Here is a 21,118-nt window from a genome sequence, read left to right on the forward strand (position 1 = left end):
AAGGAATAATAATATAACAAACACTAGTGTATACACAATCAGATTAAGAAATAGATTATTACCAGTACCTTAAAAGACCTTTTTGTTCCATACCCCAGAGGCTGGCTTTATGATAATCATTCTCTTGTTTTCCTTTACAGTTTTGCTGTCCCACATATGTTGTTAAATAATATTTTTAGTTTTGCCTTTTAAGACATTTTAAGGGAAGTGGACTAGAGCCATATTTTTCTGTGACTTGCTTCTTCCTCTCAACATCATGCAGATGTGTTTAGCATATTCCCTTCTACTGTAATGTAGCATTCACTTTTATGACAATATCTCAACTTACCCATTCCATTGTTGATTGACATTTTCATTTTGTTTTAGTTTACTTCCCCCTGAAGTAGATCCTGAGACAAAGATTTGGGTTTAAGTAGCTTATTTAGAAGGTGATACTGGGAAGCACTGGGAAGGAGTGAGGAAGCAAGACCCAGAAAGAAGAAAAGTGTCTGTTAATGATCTGGTTATTGCTATGTGGGCTTGTTCTTGCCAGGACCTCTGAAAGACAGTGTAAAACACACATCAGATTTATCCACTAAGGGAGGAGGAAATCATCCCTGCACAACAATTGGTTAGTCATCCCTGGCACATTAATGCCCTGCCACGTCCCACCAATGGGCAGAGTAAGCTGAGGATGCCCCCAGGCAGAGATAGGCAGGAAGCATTCATCCTATACAGAAACTCTCCAGGATAGGTTAAGTGAATATAGGTGGAATGAACCCTTTTTGGATCTGCTACAATGCACCCCTTGTACCACTCAGATCCACTCAAGCTCCACTAATGTTTACTTTATCCTGTCACTAATTTTTTTGAGGTTCAAGATACAGGTCCTTGAAAAAGGGAATAGACCTTGCTTGTGTGGTTGGTCCTAAAGCTGTAAGTGATACTCACCAGGTCCTTTAACCACCTATTGTAGATTTCTCTTGGTGTGCTAGAAATGCTCTCGGATGCTTGCTTGGTAGGATGACCTTGTCCTTCATCTTTGGGGGAACTGAATCTTTGGTAATCATACTTTTTTCAAGACTAGATTGTTGCAATTGCCTATGTGCTGATATCATTGGGTGTGGAAGCAGCAAGAGATACCCTAGCAAATTCCTCAGCATTATATAAAATTGAAGACATTATAATATAGAATTTTCCTGGCTAAGAACATGGATAATTTTCTATTTATTTGGTCTTTAAAATTTTTTTAAATAGAATTTGTCAATGTTATTTATGTACAACTTCATATATATACATAGATATTTCTCTCATATATATATTATTTGTATATATATCTCTTAGATTTCTAAATTGCTTTTGATGTTATCAATGACATGTTTTTCAAGTTACACTCTTTTTTTTAAATTTTTTTTTTAACGTTTATTTATTTTTGAGACAGAGAGACACAGAGCATGAACAGGGGAGGGGCAGAGAGAGAGGGAGACACAGAATCCAAAACAGGCTCCAGGCTCTGAGCTGTCAGCACAGAGCCCGACGCGGGGCTCAAACTCACAGACCGTGAGATCATGACCTGAGCCGAAGCCGGACGCTTAACCGACTGAGCCACCCAGGTGCCCCTCAAGTTACACTTTTTAATGGTGGTGTATAAAAATTGCTTTTACGTATTGATTTAGTATCAAGAAAACTTGCTGGATTCTTTGGGAGTTTTCTAAATGGACAGCCATATCAATCTGTGATTATTCAAATAATATTTGTTTTGGTTCTTCCCATGCAATTTTTGTGAATTTTATTTCTTTTTCTTGTTTTACTGCACTAAGTAGACTGAGTAGAAGTGATGATAGTGGGCGTCTTTGTCTTATTCCTATCAATTTTTAAATATTAAGCCAAATTTGTACTTCTGGGAGAGACCCAACTTGGTCATAATGTACTGTGTTTTTTATATACTACTGGATTGTGTCAGCTAAAATCTGGTTTAAAACTATGTTCATGAGTGTGGTTAGTCTGTAATTTTCTATCATGTGCCATCCATCTATGTCTTGTTTATATATCAAGGGGTTCTTCCAGCTTTAAAAAATAAGTTGGAAAGTATTACTTTTTTCTCAATTTTATGGAAAAATGCACATAAGATTGGACGTCACTATTCTTTGACTATTTAGTAGCTAGGCTGCTTTGTCCTGCTGTTTTCCTTATACCAAGATGTTGAACAAGTATCCTGTTAACATTATCAGGTCACCCAAATTCTCTTTTTTCTTAAGTCAGTTTTGGTGAGCTGTGTTTTGTGGTAAGAACCATTAAATTTTCAAATTTATTGCCATAAATTTATTCACAGTATCCTATTACCTGTTTAATTCTTACAGATTTAATAATTGTGTTTTTTTTCTAATTCCTAATACAATTTTTTCCTTTGGTCAGTCTCTCCAGTAGTTGTTAATTTAAAGAACCAACTTTTGGCTTTGTTAATTTCTCTCAATTGTATATTTGTTTCTGTTATTATTTTTAATTACTTTTTTCTATTTTTATTATTTACCCCCACTTTCTTTAGATTATCCTGCATTCTTTTTTTAACTCCTCAAGTTGGATTTTAAAAATTCATTCTGAGACTTTTTTCCCAATGAAAAGCAATTAAGGAAATAAACTTTTCTCTCAGAACTCCTTAAGCAGTATACATATTCTATTATTGTTTAGTTATAAGCATTTTCTATATTTTCTTACAGTTTTTCATTGTCCCATGAGTTGTATAGATGAGTTTTTTTTTTAATTTCCATTTTTGCATTTTTAATTTTTTAATTTCCATTTGATTTTCATGGAGTTTTCCAAATTATCTTTAATTTTTTTTTATTTTATTTTTGAGAGAAAAAGAGAGCATGGGAGGGGCAGAGAGAGAGAGAGAGAGAGAAAGAGAGAGAGAATCTCAAGCAAGCTCCACGCTGTCAGTACAGTGCCCACTGCAGGGCTTGAACCCATGAACTGTGAGATCATGACCTGAACTGAAATCAAGAGTCTGACGCTTAACAGACTTAGCCACCCACAAAATTTTAAAAGTCATTTCTAACTTACTAATTAGAGGTAGGGAATATTTTCAGTACAATACTGATCTTTTGAAATTTAACGAGGCTATTTTTTGGCATACAATGTTATCACTTCTCATGAATATTCTATGTATGCTTAAGAATGTTTATTCTCCATTCTCTAGGGACAATATTTCACAGTGATATTTCTAAACTTCTATTTATTTTTTTTTAAATATATTAAAGGAAGGTATTTTATATACGTCTCTTATTTCCCGTATCTGAAGTTTTATGAGTCTTCTGCTGGTACCTGTTGCTTATGCCGGTTCTCCCTCATGGTGCTTTGTTTATATATGTGTTGTAATTTCTGATAATGGATCTGATGCTGATTGTCTCTGAAAGTTTGTGGGCATTTTGTGAAGCCTCCGAAGATCAACTTCATTTTTCTTCTGTTTCCTGAGGGTGCACCCTAATAGGGGGAGCACTTCAAATGAAATTCTTGACTCAGGTTTTGTTGTTGTTGAATACACAAATTTTTATGACTATAAATCCAAACTCATATGAATGCTGATTTTTGGCTATATTTTTTCAGGGAAGTATGTTTCCCCTTTGTAACATAACAGGATTTATTTCATTTTCACTCTTCCTCTGTGATGATATTCTTTTAGTCTACCAACTTTTGATAAGAGGTGTTATAATAGAATTTTCACCTTCAACATGCTTTAGTCTGTATATCCTATCTCCCACACCCTGTGAAGTTGTCACAATGCAGGGTCAAGTTCTCCAGAGTTCAACAAACACTGTCAGGGGCAAAGCTATGTCCAACGATTCCTGGTTTTACTTCAATTCTGGGCATGGTATATGTGTTACTTTGGTAGCAACTCACTGATCTATTTATTATTATTGTTATTTTAATATTTATTTATTTTTGAGAGAGTGCAAGCATGGGAGGGGCAGAGAAAAGGGGACAAAGGATCTGAAGTAGGTTCTGCACTGACAGGCTGACAGCAGTAAGTCCCATGTGGGACTTGAAGTCATGAATGGCAAGATCATGACCTGATTCGAAATCGAGCCCTCAACTGACTGAGCCACCCAGGTGCCCCTCTGATCTATTTTTTAAATGCCTCTGTATTTTTTTCTTTCAAAAGTAGATTTATTGTGATATAAATCACAGATCATAAAATGTATCCCTTTACTGTGTCCAATTCAAAGTTGTACAACCATCACCACCATCTGATTTTAGGACATATTCTTCACCCCAAGAAGTATGCTGTTGGGTATCCCATACCCATTAGCAGTCATTCTCCTTTCCTCCTACTCCCAACCCTAGACAATCACTAAGAGGCAATGGATTTGCCTCTGGACATTTCCTAGAAATGCAATCATATAACATGTGATCTGTTGTGACTGCTTTCACTGAGCTGTTTTCTAGGTTCTTCAATGTTGTATCAGTACTTTATCCCTTTCATTGCCAAATAACAGTCCCTGATAAGAATCAACTGTATTTTGTTTATCCATTCATTAACTGATGGACTTTGAAATGCTTCTGCTTTTTGGCCATTATGAATAATGCTGCTATGAATATTCGCGTGTAAGTTTTTGAGCAGATACATGTCTTTATGTAAATGCTATGTTTAACTTTTTGAAACACTTCCAGACTGTTTTTCACAATGGCTCTACCATTTTACTCTCCCAACAGCAGTATATGAAGTTTCCAATTCCTCCACATGCTTCTCAACACTTGCTATCACTTGTCTTTTGGATTATAGACATCCTAGTATGTGTGAGGTGATTTGCATTTCCCTAATGAGTATTTTTTCTTTCATGTGCTATTGGCCATTTGTATATCTTCATTGACAAAATGTCTGTTGAGACTGCCCATTTTAAAATTGGGCTATTTGTCTTTTTATTAAGTTGCAACAATTCTTTATATATTTTGGATACAAGTCCCTTATCAGACATATGAGTTGCAAATATTTTATCCCATTCTATGGGTTATTTTAAAGGTTAATTCTATGTGTAAACTTGACTGGGCCACAGGGTACTCAGGTTACACTTTATTTTTGATGTGTCTCTGAAGGCATTTCTGAATGATATTAGCATTTGAATCAGTGGACTTAGTCAAGTAGATTGCCCTCCCCAATGTGAGTGGGCATCATTCAATCTATCCAGAGCCTGAGTAGAACAAAAGGAGGAGGAAGGATGAATTCATCCCCTGCCTCCTGTTTTTTTCTGTCTCACTTCTTTTTTTTTAAAAAAATTGTTTTTAAAGGGAGAGAGAATGTAAGCCAAGGAGATGGGCAGAGGGAGAGAGAGAGAAAGAGAGAATCCCAAATAGGCCTCACACTCAGTTTGGAGCCTGATGTGGAGCTCAATCCCACCACCCTGAGATTGTGACCTGAGCTGAAATCAAGAGTCAGATGCTCCACCGACTATGCCACCCAGGTACCCCATTTCTGCCTCACTTCTTGAGCTGGAACATCTCATCTCATCTTCTCCCATCCTTGGACTTGGATTCACGCTATCATTCTCCTAGTTCCCGGGCCTTCAGGCTCAGACTGAGTTATACCACCAGTTTTCCTGTGTCTCCAGCTTGCAGATGGCAGGTCGTGGGCCTTCTCAGTTGCCATAATTACATGAAATAATTTCTCATAATAATAAATCTCTCTCTCTGGATATGTGTAGATAGATAGGTAGGTAGGTAGGTAGATAGATAGATATGGACACAGATATAAACATATATCTAGAGACATATAGATATATCTCCTATTAGTTCTGTGGTTCTGTTACTATGGAGATCCCTAATATCTTTTCATTTTATGATAGTGGCTTTGAGTCACCAAAGTTTTGTATTTTGATGAAGTTAAATTTATCTATTTTTGTTGTTGCTTATGTTTTTGATGTCATATCTAAGAAATCATTCCTTAATTCAGGGTCATAAAGATTTACATCTGTTTTTTTATATGGACTCTATAGTTTTAATTCTTCTTCTTCTTCTTCTTCTTCTTCTTCTTCTTCTTCTTCTTCTTCTTCTTCTTCCTCAGCTCCATGTCTAGAGTGGAGCCCAACTTGGGACTTGAACTCATGACCCTGAGATCAAGAACTGAGCTGAGATCAAGAGTCAGGTGTTTAACCAACTGAGCCACCCAGATGCCCCTATATTTTTAATTCTTAAGTGTGTGAACCATTCTGAGTTTACTTTTGTACATGGTGTGAGATAGGGGTCTAATAGCATTCTTTTGCATGTGGAAATCCACTGGTCCTACCACCATGTTTGAAAACTGTTTTCCCTCTTTGAATTATCTTGGCACTTTGTTGAAAATCTTTTGACTATTAATGTTAGGGTTTATTTTTGGAGTCTCAATTCTTTCCATGGGTCTTTATGTCTATGCTCATGCCTGTACCACATGGTTTTTATTCTTGTAGCTTTTTAATAAGTTTTGAAATCTTCATTTTTATTTTTAAATCTAGCATTTTAGTTATTTTAGTGAGGAGGACCTTTCAGTACATTTCATCTGCATACTGCCATAAATCTAAATCAATCACTATTTATTTGCTCATTTATTTATAGCAGAATGCCTTTAGTGAGCACTTCAAATAATTTTTAATGTTTATTTCTTTTTATTTTGTGTGTGAGAGAGAGAGAGAGGTGGGGAGAGGCAGACAGAGAAAAGAGAGAGGAGAGAATCGCCAGCAGGCTCCATGCTCAATACTGAGCCCAAGGTAGGGCCTGATCTCACAACCGTGAGATCATGACCTGAACCGAAATCAAGAGTCAGACACTTACGTGACTGAGCCACCCAGGTGCCCCTAAACTTCAAATAGTTTAACTTAGCTTTCTTTTCATTTCTAATAATCAATTTCAGGTATACAAAAAGACATTAAAATGTATAGAACAATTGTATAGTATCCACCCAGCTTATAAAATAACATTAAATCCCTGTCTATATCTCCTCAATCACATTTCCCTACATTCACTCAAAGAGGACCAACATCTTGAATTTATGTTTATCATTCACAAGAATGTCTTACACTTTTATTTATATTTCCAACTGCCTGTTTCTTTGCCATCCTCTGCTATAGAGGATATAACACTAAATACTTGACATCTAGCTTCTCTTGAAGATCTGAAAGTCCACAGACTCATTATGGCTAGCGAGGTGTGAATAAAAGTCTCTGGGTAGGGCTATCTTTCTCAAATGAAAAGTAAAGGCTTATCACAAGGTGACAGGAATGAGGAAGAAATTTCTATGTTTTCTCCTGGCAGAAATGAATATGGAGATAGCCTGGGTATCTGACAGCCTTGTTGGACTGTTAGGACTGCTCACCTCAGACCCCCCATTGCATGAGGCAAATACTGCATTTCATTAAATCCAAGATGATTGTGTCTTACACAATCATTATGTATTTTTTGTACCGTTAAGGAACAAAAATTTGCTGATACAATAATATAATGCTTTCTCTTCACATTATTGGAAATGATAACCTAACTTTATAAACAAGACAATTTGAAAAACATGTGTTTCCAAGAGTCAGTAAACCAGTTTTTGAGAACCTTCTTTTTTAAACCTCTAGTAGTTGAGTTCTCAAATGCTTGCAATTGAAGTTTCCTAAAGGATACCATTCTATAACAAATAGACAAATTTAGATAGAAATTCATGTATCTGAAAGCAGGGAGGAAAATCAGGTTTTGCTAAGTAATCTACTTTTTGCCCTAAGTCAGCAATCTAAGGATGGCTGAGAATCAAGAAATCTGCCGGCATGTCATGTCAGACCTGGGCCTGTTGCCTGGCAGATTTATTCCTTGCCCTTTGCTAGTCTGAGACATAAGTCTCCAGGCTATGGTCCCCAGCCCTATGGGTGAGCTAGGTCCTGCTGAGTGCAGCCAGTGAGACACGTTGCCTGGAGAGTGGTAGAACACAGGGGGGAAGAATTGTGTTTCTTCTCCTTCCTGTCTGTCATGATTGGCTTTTCTGCAACTGAAACTCCTCACTGATCTGGTTCCTACCAGACAAGTCATCGAATGTTGCAGCACCTGCTTAGTGATCGTGGCCCTCTGTCTTTTTGTCCTTCCATCCTAGGACTGGTAGCAGCTTCCTGCTTTTGCTCCCCTCCGGATGGCCTCACCATCCCTTACTGGGCTTCTCAGCTCATCCATCATCTGTGTAACCAACTCCTTGCATTAAAATCTCTCTGACACTTGGACTATTTAAAGGACTTTTTTGTTTCCCTAAAAACCAGTGCTACTTTTTGAAAAATTGAATTCTCCATCGTAGGTTAAAATTACTGCATGCCAAGCCAAACAGATGGGAATCGGAGCAGGAGATATGATTGGAACTTGAGAACTCAAGTCTGCTTCCCTGGGCCCCTCCCCAGCACCGAATGTAATATACTCCCTGAGGAAGGGGTGATTATTCCCATTGTAAAATGCAGCTGGCATGCATCCTGAGGAAAGAGGGGAGTTTTTAATGCTTCTCTCCCCTGGGTCATTTGAAAGCCCAGAGACAAAATAGCCTTTATTCTTCTGGTTCAGAAGGATGTGATCTATACATGTTAGTTTCTCTTCCAAATAGTTCTCATTATTACCATTATCTTTTTCACTCTCCACTTGGATATGTTGGGAATAGATAAGCATCTTTAGGGCTTAGATTTCTGGTTCATCTTGACCTGGCAGAAAAGAGTTTGCCTCACCTAGGTGTGATGGAATAGGAGGTGATGCAGTAAGTAGGTGAGATTTGGATTGCCTCCTTATGGGGAGGAAGTGAGTGCTTGGGTTGTGACATTTTGAACTTGAAAAGAAGGGAAAAACAGTGTGTGTGGAAATAGAACAGCCAGAAAGGGATAGTAGAGATTCATGGTTTTATTTTATACCTCTCTCTCTCTTTCAATCTCTCTCCCTCTACTCCCAGCTCCCCCCTTTCTTTCTTCTTTTCCTTCTTTATTTGTATCATCCCCCGCCCCCCCAACAATAGCAACCTGATTTTCTTTAGGGAAATCACCTCTTTCCCACTCATAGTTTGTATGGTTTGGTGGTATTAACACTAACTCTGCCTCCAGAGATAGGCATCAGATCCAGGCCTGGCCAATGAGAACACCAAATCTCTCTGGCCAAATTAAAGCTTGTGAGATGCAAAGCTCGATTTTTTGAAAGAAAAGTTTTCATATGGTTGATGCTGGACTTGGGAGTCGTGAGAAGTCTGGAGCTTCTAGCAACCATCTTGCCACCAAGAGAGACAGACCTGCCTGAGAATGTAGTCAAGGCACAGGAAAGCAAAGGTAAGAAACAGAAAAGAAGTGGGGCACCTGGGTGGCTCAGTTGGTAAAAGGTCCGACTCTGGCTCAGGTCATGATCTTGTAATTTGTAGGTTTGAGCCCCGCATCGGGCTCTGTGCTGACAGCTCAGAGCCTGGAGCCTGTTTGCATTCTGTGTCTCCCTCTGCCCCTCCCCTGCTTGTACTCTCTCCCTCTCTCAAAAATAAATGAACATAAGGAAAAAAGAAACAGAAAAGAACCAGTTCTTGATGCCATGATTGACCTGTGGGATTCAGCTGTGCCTAAACCCAGACCTACCTTGTAAACTTTTCAGTTATGTCAACCAGTGAATTCCTTTCTCTAAGTCCGTTTGACATGTATTCTGTTCTTCTTTCTTTTTTCCTTCCTCCTTCACTCCTTTTTGCTGAAAGAACCTTAAATATCATAAAAAGCATCTTTATGCTCATGCATATTCTGGAGCTAAAGATAACTTCAATTTGGTTAAAAGAGAACTTAAAATGCTATTTATGTAAACAAACAAAAGCCCTCTTTTATCATTACTGCCTGCAAAGCAGTGACGACAGCATTTGGTTTTAATGTTTTGTTCATTCGTTTGTTTTTTGAGAGAGAGAGAGAGAGAGAGAGAAAGAGAGAGAGAGAGAGAGAGAGAGAGAGAGAATGAGTGGGGAAGGGGCAGAGAAGCAGAGAGAGAATCCCAGGCAGGCTTTACATTTAGCATGGCACCCGAGGGATTCGATCCCACAACTGTGGGATCATGACCTGAGCCAAAAACAAGAGTCAGGCACTTAACTGAGCCACCCAGGTGCCCCCAGTATTTGGTTTTAAAAATCTAAAGTCAGTGTGTTTTGTTAATTCTCATGATACAATATTTTAGTTTTATGCTATTGCCGCCAATGGAGTTGATACTAGGGAACTGACTTCCTCTATGATAGCAATGTAGGAAGTATATTTAAAAGATGTTACACTATCATTTAAACTCATTAAACTTCCTGAGTTTAATGCAGATGTAGGTGATCTTCAGGGACCTACATCATCTACATTGCCTGTTTGTTGACAGCCTACTTCTGGCTTCCTGTGATGAAATCTCTTTTTCATATGACAATATTAAGGAGGTTGCTGCTCTGTTAAGTAAAGTTGACTGATAACCTGAAGATTTTCAAAAGGTTGAACAGCGATTTCTTTTGTTTAAAAATAATGCTATTTGAGGGTTTTGGGGGTTAATTTTCCACTTAGCTTTGGAAAAAAATCAATCAGAGGTTTCTAGTTGAAAAGGAATAAAGAGCTATTTCAACCCCACACTCTCCTTTTCTGGGTGAGAAAACACAGTCACAGAGCTATAAAATGGAAATAGAAGATAAAATGTTTAAGAATTTAATTTACCAGGTGCCTGGGTAGCTCACTTGATTGAGTGACCAACTCCTGATTTCAGCTCAGGTCACGATCTCAGGATCATGGGATCAAGCCCCACATTGGGCTCTTCACTGAGCCTGGAGACTGCTTAAGATTCTCTTTCTCCCTCCCTCTGCCCATCTCCCTCCCCAACATGCATTTGCTCTCTCTAAAATAAATAAATAAGTACATTAATAATTAATGAAGACTTTGAACTGCCTTTAGCAATTGCAGCCAGGGAAAAAGCGGAGCTCCTGATTTTTTCACTCTCGCATCTCCTCTCCTCGGGTCTACTTCCATGGGTACCTACTAGGATTCATAGGTAATTCTAGAATTATACCTTTCTTTCTCTTAATTTGTGTATTTTTAATTTGTGTATTTTTTTTTTAATTGATGTCAATTTTATCTGTTTACTATTGAACTTTCCAGAGTCATTTGACAGGGACTATATAAAATGTCAATTTTATTATTCCTCCATTCTGGCAGAGGGGAAATGGACAATGGAACCCCAGCAACATACTTCCACAGGGGAGCAAGAACATTCGGTGAGAAGGGTTCTCATTGCCTCCACCCATCTTTTTGTTAACCTCTTTGACTCTCAAGAGGGAATGTGTACATATGTTCAGCAAGGCTGTGTTTACCTGGCCTTGTGTTTGCTCAGACTGGTCTGAAAAATGCCCAAAGGCCCACCATGCCTGATAATTAGGGACTGTTTCTTTAGTATTGAGTAGTCCTGTGCATATAGGATCTTAATACAAACTTTGTAAGTGAACTAAAGAACATTGAAAGGACACAAGACAGTATTTCACTAGTATGAGAAGCTTCCCAGAGAATAAATCTGCCCATCACTATTAATAGTTCTCAGAACTTTCTGTGATACGGCAACAATATTGCTGGTGACTGAAAGTATGATTTCATACAAGAGAACGACTTCTGAATTTTTTAAAACTATTTTTTAACACATGAAATTACACACAATACAAAGTACTTGTTTTACAAGTTGAAGTCTTTACAGTTATGGGTACAGTTACAGTAATGCGAGTAGTATTAATGCATTCACTTAGAGCAGAGTTATTTATCTTCATTGGGCTTAACACAAAGCCAAGAATGAATTATTTGCTTAAATTGCTTTCTAGTCTTTGAATAAAAAAAAAAAAAAAAAAAAGGAAAATGCCTTCTACCTCCTGTATAATATGTCAGAATGATAAACAATGCCAACAATTAAGTAGTCTGGTATTTGTATAAATGGGAGATTGTATTCCAATAGCTTTTAAGTTGTAAATCTTAAAGTTTTGGCTACAGTATGTCTATCACATTGTCATTATCTCAGCTCTCCGGAAAATTACGTCATCTTTGGTAATAGGCTGCCAAAAAACAGAAACTATGGACTACACCATTTTTTTTTCCAAAGAATCCTGTATTTTAATGAATAGCTGAATAAATAGACATTAATTATGAAATTCACATTAAGATAGAAGAAGATCCAAACATTCTGATTGCTTTATCTCTTAAATTTGATAGCTACTACAAAACATACTATTTATGTTAGGGTAAAAATAAGCTGAATCACAGGAGTGTACCTGGGACGTGCTGGCAGATATATACAGCAACAGGGAGGAGTCATAAAATAAAAGTGTTTATATGTACATATTTTTTTTCCTTTTTTTTTTTGCATGGAGAAACACTGTTTTATAAAATGGGAAAACACACAGTAGATCACATGCAGCAAGAACCAATACAATGTGCACAGCAGTATAACCAAATAAGACACAAGAACTATGGGTTTAAAAAAGACTTTGGGAGCAGGGGAAGAAAAGAAAAAATTGAAACCTGGAATGCTTTCTTATGAAGGTTTCAGAATATAACTTTGTCTAAACAAGCCTCTTGATAGTTTTTCAAAAGTTCTCACTTGACCTCTTATGGTTTAAGTGTAGAGCTAAAAATAAACCATCATATTATACAAAACTTTGTATATTAGCATACAAAAGGTAACAATTTACTTTTTGTATAAAATATAACCTTTTGATAGTATATTTATTTCACATATGTATAAATATAACCCAAAGAATATGTTTTAAGTATTTCTACCAAAATATTCTTTACAAAAGTTTACAAAACAAGTAATTTATTCATATTTACAACCCAGCACAGAAGAGATTCTGGGCCAGGGATGTTGGTATTGTGTAAAAGAAAGAGAGTGCGTCTAGACATTTTAAAGATTGAGAGAGGGCTTTGCGGAACTTTCAAAATATGATCTTTTTAGGACAGATATTTAAAGACTTAGTTGTGAAACAACTTCAGTTAAATTACATTTGATGATTGAATATGTGGATGTATAACTAAAAAGGCTGAAGATAACCTATGTTCTTCTGTAATGAGGAAAATAATAGCAATATTTTTCATCTGATCCGAATCAGCACACATTCTCCTGATTTTACAGCTGGTCTGTGTGTGGGCACTGAGGTTACATGACTCAACCAAACTTCTTTCTTTGATACAGTGCTCAGCCCTGAGGGAGAAGGCTTAGAGATGAAGGGTCCATCTAGCATGTGGTAAAGACACATCACGTCAGGGAGCAAAGAATGTATGGATTGCTACATTCTATTCAGCTCTTTACCCAAACAATATGCCCAAATCAGGACAGATTGTTTTCTCTCTCAATTATGCTTTCCTTCAAACCCTATGAAATAGATTGTACCCATCCATCCCAACCATTTCTTGTCCGGACCTTCTGTGTCTTATCTCCAATCAAAACAAGATACTTTCTTATCTCAGTTTGCTTACAAATCTGTCTCTGGTCATCAACATAAGCAGGGAAGACAAGGCTCAATTTCACTCAGCGAAGAAACTAACCAGTAGGCATCATCACAATAGGTAAAACCCCAGGTCATTGGGGGCTAAATAAATCTCCTTTATAGCATTGTCCAACGGGATGTTTTCTTTTTTAAATAGTGAAATCTGATGCCGACAGGGATGCACTAATATTTCAGTATGATTAGGACAGGTTGTGGTTGTATCTAAGACTTGGAAATGCATTCAGAAATTGGTTGTGGAAGCCCAGATAAAGTTGGATAGCCCTGCAATCTTGTTTCATCACTCAACACAGCATGTTGCTGAAGTATAGCATATGTAGGAATATTGACAAAGTGAGAGGTGAACCTGGGGAAGAAATTCTATAATCCACTGGCCGCTCTCTAGTTTCTCTGGCTTTTCTCTACTTAGGACACTGGTGACTCCAAACAAACCTATAACATTTCCATCTGCCCTGGAAGTCTTAGGGAAACTAAATGAAAAGACAGAGTGGAAAGATTCAATCACACTTCCATCTATCTATTCGAGCAAATTAAGGAATTTGTTGCTTGCTGCTTGGAACTAGTACCTCCGTGTGACATGGGGTTTAATGAGCTACAAGGTCTATTACTTTTCTTTCAGGGAGGAAAGGAGCTTGGAAAGCCTATTTTACACAACTAATTACACATCAACATCACAGTTCTGTTTGGGCAAACTGGATACTCTGTCCTGGAGTTTAGACAGGGAAAAGTGATCCCAATATTTTACTTTCAGGGTTGAGATTTAAAACAAGCGTTTGAACTGAGCACTACAGTTACTTTCCGCTTCCATTTTTAAGCCAAGGTGTCTTCATATCATCCAACTAAAAGTCAAGAGTTTGGCCTTTACAGAGTCCTCGTAAAATACTGCCTTTTAGTGCTTAGAGTATATTAATCGTCCCTCTCTTCTCCTTTAGGAGTTGTTCCCCAGAATTTCATCAAGATTGATGTCTTTCATCCAGTCGTCGTTACCGGGCTCTGTCTTCAATAAGGAATCAATGAAATCAGCATCACTGTTCAGGGCAGGGCCCATGTTATCAGTCTGTTGGTTGAGAAAGTCAAAAGCTAAGTCACTGCCATGGTCAGTTCCTTGAAAAGCCCTGGAACTTTGGTTGGGTGAAGGAAAGTTGCCTGGTGTCATAGATGGTGGCTGGCTTATGCCTGTCCTCGGCTGGCTCAACCCTGTTCCCGACTGGTTCAAATTAGTCAAGATCTGTGTGCTTAGCTGATTGGGTCTGAGATTCAGACTTCTGAGTGGACCCATGGTTTGTCCATTTAATGTTTGGTTCATTTGGTTCATGGGTCTCATTTGCACTGCTGGTGTTAACTGGTTAGGAGGGGCCGCTGCCCTCTGGGAAAACTGCTGGCTGCCGACTGCCTGCTGCAGGGACTGATTTGGAGGGTAGGCTGCAGGTGCACCTGTGGGGAAGCGGACTGCCGTGGACTTCAGGGCTTCCTGTTGTTTGGTTGTTGTGTCTTGAGAGGCCCAGTTTGGTGCGGTTGTGCTGGATGTGATCATAACATTTGATGTTCTCTGTGCGGGCATGCTTGCCATGCTATGGGTTAAATTTGGTCTTAATTGTTGCGAATTGCTGACAGGTCCAGCTCCAAAAGTAGCCACGTTGTTATTATTACTTGCCCCTAAGGCAGGTGGCCGTGGCATTAGAGGGTTGTTTTGATTTGCTATCAGTTGGTTTGGGTTTCTCTGTTGGGTCAACTGATTTATTCCTGAAGTGACGTTGTATGTGCCAGGTTGACTGCAAGGCAGATTTCCATACATCCCCATATTCTGAACTGCTGTGGGTAACGACGGCATTCTTGTCCCATGGGAAGTAGACAGGAGGCTGGAATTTGGAGTCAAAATGGTATGCGTTGAAACTGGGTTTGCCAAAGCCTGGTTAGAGTTTAAAGTCACTGCTGATGAGCCACCTGAGAAAAAGAAGACAGTTATATTAGTTTATAACCATAGGTTATCTCCTCTATTATAGCAATTTGCAATAACTTATCAACTCTGAAACTGTGTTCAGGTGAAGGGACAAATAAAGAGAAATAATCATCACAGGTATTATATAAAAGAAGTGAGACAGTTTGCAAGGGGAGTATCACTTAGGTCATCCCTTGGTCAAGAGTTTATATATTCTAGAAAAAAAGGCTATACTAAAATGGCTCTGGTTTTTAGATTTTACTGTATTCCTCTTCTGGAGTCTTTGAGAAGAGGTGACAGTCAATCTTTATTTCATTCAGAATTGGCTTTACTCTGTTCTGAGACCAGACTACAACTGTGATTAACCAGCTGTTATGAAATCCATGCCTCTGGTTACCTCAGGTCCAAATAAGAAAGTGTGGATGAATCCCATATGTGGCTACTAGATTAATATTCCAAACCTGTGGCCTTGAAAATCATGTCCAGTTATCCATCTGCATTATCCCCACTCAAGAAGCTTCCATGAGTGGCCCCCAAGTGTCCAAAGGGTAAATTCCCATCTATTTAAACATCTGGAATTCAAGGTATTCCATGCTTCGCTGATTATCTCCATGTGGAAAGCCCTCTGCTCCAGGAGGTATAGTTACTATTGCATTGTTATCCACGTATGTTGAGCTACCTTTGCTCATGCTATTTCCCTCTCCTATGATGCCCTTCTTAACTTGCTGAGCCTTACTTTTTCTTCAAGGCTCAGGCCAAGGTCTAAGTTCCTTCATTAAGTTTTCCCGGATATTCTAGCCTGCTTTTTCCAGAAGGATTTGCTCTTTGAAATTTTCATTCAGCACTTAGTTAGCCCTCATCTTAGGAAATCCATAGAACCCCAAAGTAGAACCATCAATCATAGGCTGTCGAATAGTGAGCTTCCACATATCACATAGTGATTAGTCAACACATTAAAATCTTCCTGACTTGGGGAGGTTGAAGTCATCTTGGGAAAACATCTTGGGAAGCAAAACTGGTATGCCAAAAAGTTGAAAATAAGTGCCTTGTAGATGATAAGTTCCACGGGGAAAAACATTTTCACCTGTTTTGTTCACTGTCATATTCTTGAAGCCTAGTGGATGGCGCACAGTATTCAGTTGGTACTGAATGAATGAGTTAATGAGAGAGTGAAGTACATGTATCACTTGGAGAAAGATACTCTTTCAAAGTACTCTCCCTGCAGAGATGCAGGGAGACTCAGAGAATCAGAAATACTAAAAAACAAGAATTAGACACATATACAAATCTCAGAACAGGAGTGTATGAAGAGAGCATGGCTGTAGTTGTAGCCCTAGGGTACCCTGACTGCTTGGGGATAGCTAGCATGGCACACGGCTGGGTAGACTGAAGTCCTTGCTATTTGTTTTAAAATATGTCTCCACTAGACTACATACCCCTTGAAGGCAGGATCAGTCTCTTGTATCTCCTTGTATGTCCAGACTGAGCACAGAGCCCTGCACTGGTAGGGCAGTGAGAGTTTGATAAAGAGGGAGCAGAGTCAGGTATGAGATGCTTGAACAGCAAAGAGTTCACAGACAGCTGATGAGGGTAAGCAACATCCTGTTGGGTCTAAAGGTTTCATGAGAAGTGGAGTGACACTATGAAAGTGCTATGGAAAAAAATGTAAAGATTTTAAAAATCATTCCCTCTGGTGTTCTCTATTTTGAAAATATGCCCTGAGAAGATTTATGAGGAGGGCAGTATTTTTCAAGTACCAGAATTGGGAGAATTTCCATAAAGATCACAAAATATTAATCACAGTTAATATTTAGAAGTTCCTAATACGTGGTTAAAATTGTTCCATGTGATTTTCATACATAACTTCTTATATTAACATCTGGGCAAGGTAATTCTTACTGTACTGAGATTAAAATAAAAAATGATAAAAGAGTTTGCGTTGTGCTTGTTGTTTATTTCATTCTCAGAAGTCATGGGAAGTTCAGTGCTCTAGAGCAATGGTTCTTAACCATTTAGGGGTCAGTAACTGGATGCTCAAGATCCCTCCCTTGGGAAAATGCCCTGTGAAAGTGATCTGTGGGTGCCTACCAAGTATCCAGCCTCCCTGTATCCCTTAGAAAAACAGACCCTTGATTTTTCAGCAATGTGCCCAGCTGAAAAGCCACATTTTCCAAATTTCCTTGGTGATGGAGGGATCCAGATGAATAAATTCTGACTAAAGGTAGAAGTTACTAGGTGAGAGCCCAAGAAGCCTATTTTAAAAAGAGAATCTGACTCATTTGGGAGGCCATTTTACCTTTTCCCTTCTTTTATCCTTCTTTTTGGAATATGGATCTGAAGGATGGCAGTGTGGTGGCCAAAAGGCCATCCTTAGGAGGGAAGCTACATGTTAAAGAAGGTGGAACGGAAAGACAAAAGAAACCTGGATCCCTGACAACATGGTACAGCCACCATGAAACCACCATCCTTGAGATTCTTTTATACGAATGGGAAAAGTCCAAACATGCATCTTGAATTTTTCAGAATATTTCAAAGGGCTCCTAGCTTCCCCATGACCACTGATAAGCCATTATCACCGAGAAGCCATGTTCCAAATGAACCTCCATCTTGTCTTTCAACTACCTTGAAGACAGAATCAAATAGAGAATCCAGTCTGGGGCCTGAGACAAAGTAATCTTAGAGAGTGGATTGCATATATCTCATTCCAAATTTTAGTGGTGAAAGACAGTCTGGTACATTTAAAGAGCTTAAATGCATTAGTACAATATAGTTATTACCATGCATAACAGGACCAGAAAATATTTTTTAAAAACAGGAATATTCATGGCACCTCCTTTAGATAATCTTCTGCATGCCTTCCTGGATAGATGAAGGTAACAGGCAAAATAGAGAGAACTTGGAAAAACTGAGGACAAGCTTAATTTACATGAGAAAGTGCAGAGTTCTGGGCAGATGGGACTTGAATCCATTCTAAATAGGAGAAGGCAGGAACAGTCTGGGTTAGGTCTAGGAGAGGTTCTTTTAGAGTTTGGAGAGGGAGCAGAGAGATTTTAGTGGTAGTGCCCACCACTTATATTACATGGAGCAAAATTAGGAAGTTTTACTTTGTATCCTCAATGCGGTCCACCTTTGTTTTTTGTTTTTTGTTTTTTTTGTTTTTTTTTGTTTTTTGTTTTTTGCGAGACTTCATGAATCTTCATTTGCTTTTCAATTATGTCTTGGTGGCAGGACTATTTGTTCCAGAGAGATGAGTCCAGAAGCAGAGACAAGAAGATTGGACTCGATGCAAGTCCCAAGAGGGAGAAATGTCTGCTTCCCTTACATGATCTGGGTCCAGATATTTGCTGGGAGCAGAATGGTTGAACACAGCGGTTAGGAAATAGTTAAGCTCTTTTGAACTCTAAGGGGTACTCTGGAGGGCAGTGAACTAGGTGAGTGCAGGATGAGAATCATCAAGAACTGATGGAAGGACAAAAAAAATACCCAGTTTGGTCTTGATCTGAAAGTTAAATGGGATCTAATGAAGGATTCTAAGAAAGATGTTATATTTCAATATGAGGTGGGAAGAGGAGGAAACATCAAAATGGAACAAGTTTCTTTCTTCTGCAGTTAATGATTTTCACCGATTTTTAAGAACACTCACCAGAATACTGGGCAGTTGGCTGCATGCTGCCTGCGTTTCTTCTTTGGTCTTTATAATCGGGGGGTGGCCTTGTCAAATGTCTATTGATTTGATCCTGTGGAGAAATTTTCTCCTTGAAAACAAACACAAGCGAAAACATATTAAGTCGCATACTTACTTTCCCACTTGCAAACATTCTCAGACTGTTGATTCAAAAAAGTAAGACTATAAGAACAATTTTGCCATCATAGCTGTGTATCGCAGACCTTATTTAGTAGGTCTTAATTCAGAGACAAGTCTTCTCAGTTTCCATAAATCTCCTGCAGGGCAGTATAATTTCTACTTCTCCTTAACATTCACTGTGTGTTTTGAGTCTAGGGACTAATCTCATTTTCTTTATTTTGCAATTAGATTTCAGTGAAAACTAAATTCCTGTGCTTCTTGAGAGGGTGTTTCTGGTTTCATTTTGTAGCACATCTGATATGCTATGGTACCTATTATTTAATTCTGGTCCCACAGGGTGTAGAAAGCCTATAGGAGTAGGATTGCCAGAGAAAATACAGGACACTTGGTTATCCTGTATTTTTATTTGCTAAATCTGGAGATGCCGGGAGATAACTATCAGGTACTGGTAGGGACACGATAAGCACATTACCTCATTCCCCAACCCCCCCCCCCCAAAAAAAAAAACAACCCTTGAAGATAGGTGTGATTATTCCCACTTAATAAATGAAGAAATGGAAGCTTTCATAGGTCATGTAACTTGACAAAGATCACAGAATGGGAGAACAGAAATCGAATCCTGGGTCAAAGACTCGGACTCTTTTCCTGCCACACAATACAATACTTGCTTCTCTGTTTCTCTGTGTCCCATTCTCTCAAAGCACAGAATTTTCCCAGGCCCCTTTCTTTTCTTCCCTCTGGAATCAGTCACCATTAGCTCTTAATGGTAGGTGAGTTTGGGAGCTAAAAGAGGAAGTAGGCACATTCTTTCTGTATTATCAATGCCTTTAGCGAAAGACCGCCAGGAACACACCTACTGGGTTTATTTCTCATTGCAGTGAGGGAGAATGCACATCATGGGGGTCCAAGTGGTGTCTTGGTACTAGTATGTTAGAAAGAAGCTATTATAGGATTTGGGCTTTGCTTGGGTGATTTAGGGAGGGTCTAAGGAAGCGAGGATTTGTTCTAGATTGTAAGTTGTCAGAAAGGGAGGTTGATTCCATCATTGAGTAAAGAAGTGGCCATCACTCATTTAGCAAAAAGTAGGTTGGTATTTTTGTGGGTTTCTCAATGGCCTTGTATCTATAGTTAGACAAAGTTATGAAGTGGCCTATTTTGTCTCATTTTATCGTGGTCTCAGAATAACCCCATCTAAGGTTAGTTTTCTGTAAGATTGTTTATGTCTTTAATGGCCTGGCTGTGAGTGTCATATCAGTTCTTTTCTTTCTCAGCATGGATCAGGCAGTTTTTAGAATTGCTTTACTGCAACTTTGTATGAACCCCAAAGCAACTTCCATTTTCAAAGATAAGCACAACCAGCATAGGTAGACAGAACAATATCATTATAGAAAAGTCAATAAATAGAAAAGAAAACCTTGTAAAGGTAGACAGATAAATTAGATGGAAGCCAAATGTGAACTGGCTAACTTAGATCCCACTTAACCATGTATTTCTCAGTTTCCCATCAAATTCCAAACCTTCCAAGTAGAACAAATCTACTATAAAGGAAAAAAATAGCCTTAAAACAACAACAAATTAAGTTCAAATTCTTGTTTCTAAGAAAAAAACTTGAAAGACTCACAGGGTTTTTGGGCATCAAGTAATTCGTATAAAACACAATTTTGATGAGCTAAGTGTAAATGAATCAGAAACATATGGATTACATTTCTTTTAAATATGGGTTTACAAATTAAGGGAAAAAGTGGTTGGTGAAACTCTTTATGGTTTTTCCCAAACCCTAAATGTTTAAGAAACAGCTTGAGATGTTCCATGAACCCAAATGTGGTGATGTTCAACCATTCTTGTTATAAACTATTGTGCAAGCTGACAGTTTTGATTTTTTTGCCAAGCATGAGACTTTCTGAATTCT

The 21,118-nt window shown here is 38.4% G+C and overlaps 1 protein-coding gene across 2 annotated transcripts in view; it reads right to left on the reverse strand.

Moving 5' to 3' along the window:
• Window positions 1-11,583: 11,583 nt before the first annotated feature.
• The window catches only part of MAML2 (mastermind like transcriptional coactivator 2), a 347,206-nt gene continuing 337,671 nt past the window's right edge, over window positions 11,584-21,118 (reverse strand). For both annotated transcript variants that reach the window (XM_060605300.3, XM_060605299.3), the window contains 2 exons: window positions 19,048-19,159; window positions 11,584-15,409 (listed from right to left, as the gene is read on the reverse strand). In XM_060605300.3, the coding sequence (XP_060461283.3) occupies window positions 14,394-15,409; window positions 19,048-19,159 (1,128 nt within the window). In that variant the 3' untranslated portion in view covers window positions 11,584-14,393. The remainder of the gene's footprint in view (window positions 15,410-19,047; window positions 19,160-21,118) is intronic.

This window comes from Panthera onca, chromosome D1 (assembly GCF_046562875.1).
Source record: "Panthera onca isolate mPanOnc1 chromosome D1, mPanOnc1 haplotype 2, whole genome shotgun sequence".
In the NCBI taxonomy this organism is placed as follows: Eukaryota; Metazoa; Chordata; class Mammalia; order Carnivora; family Felidae; genus Panthera; species Panthera onca.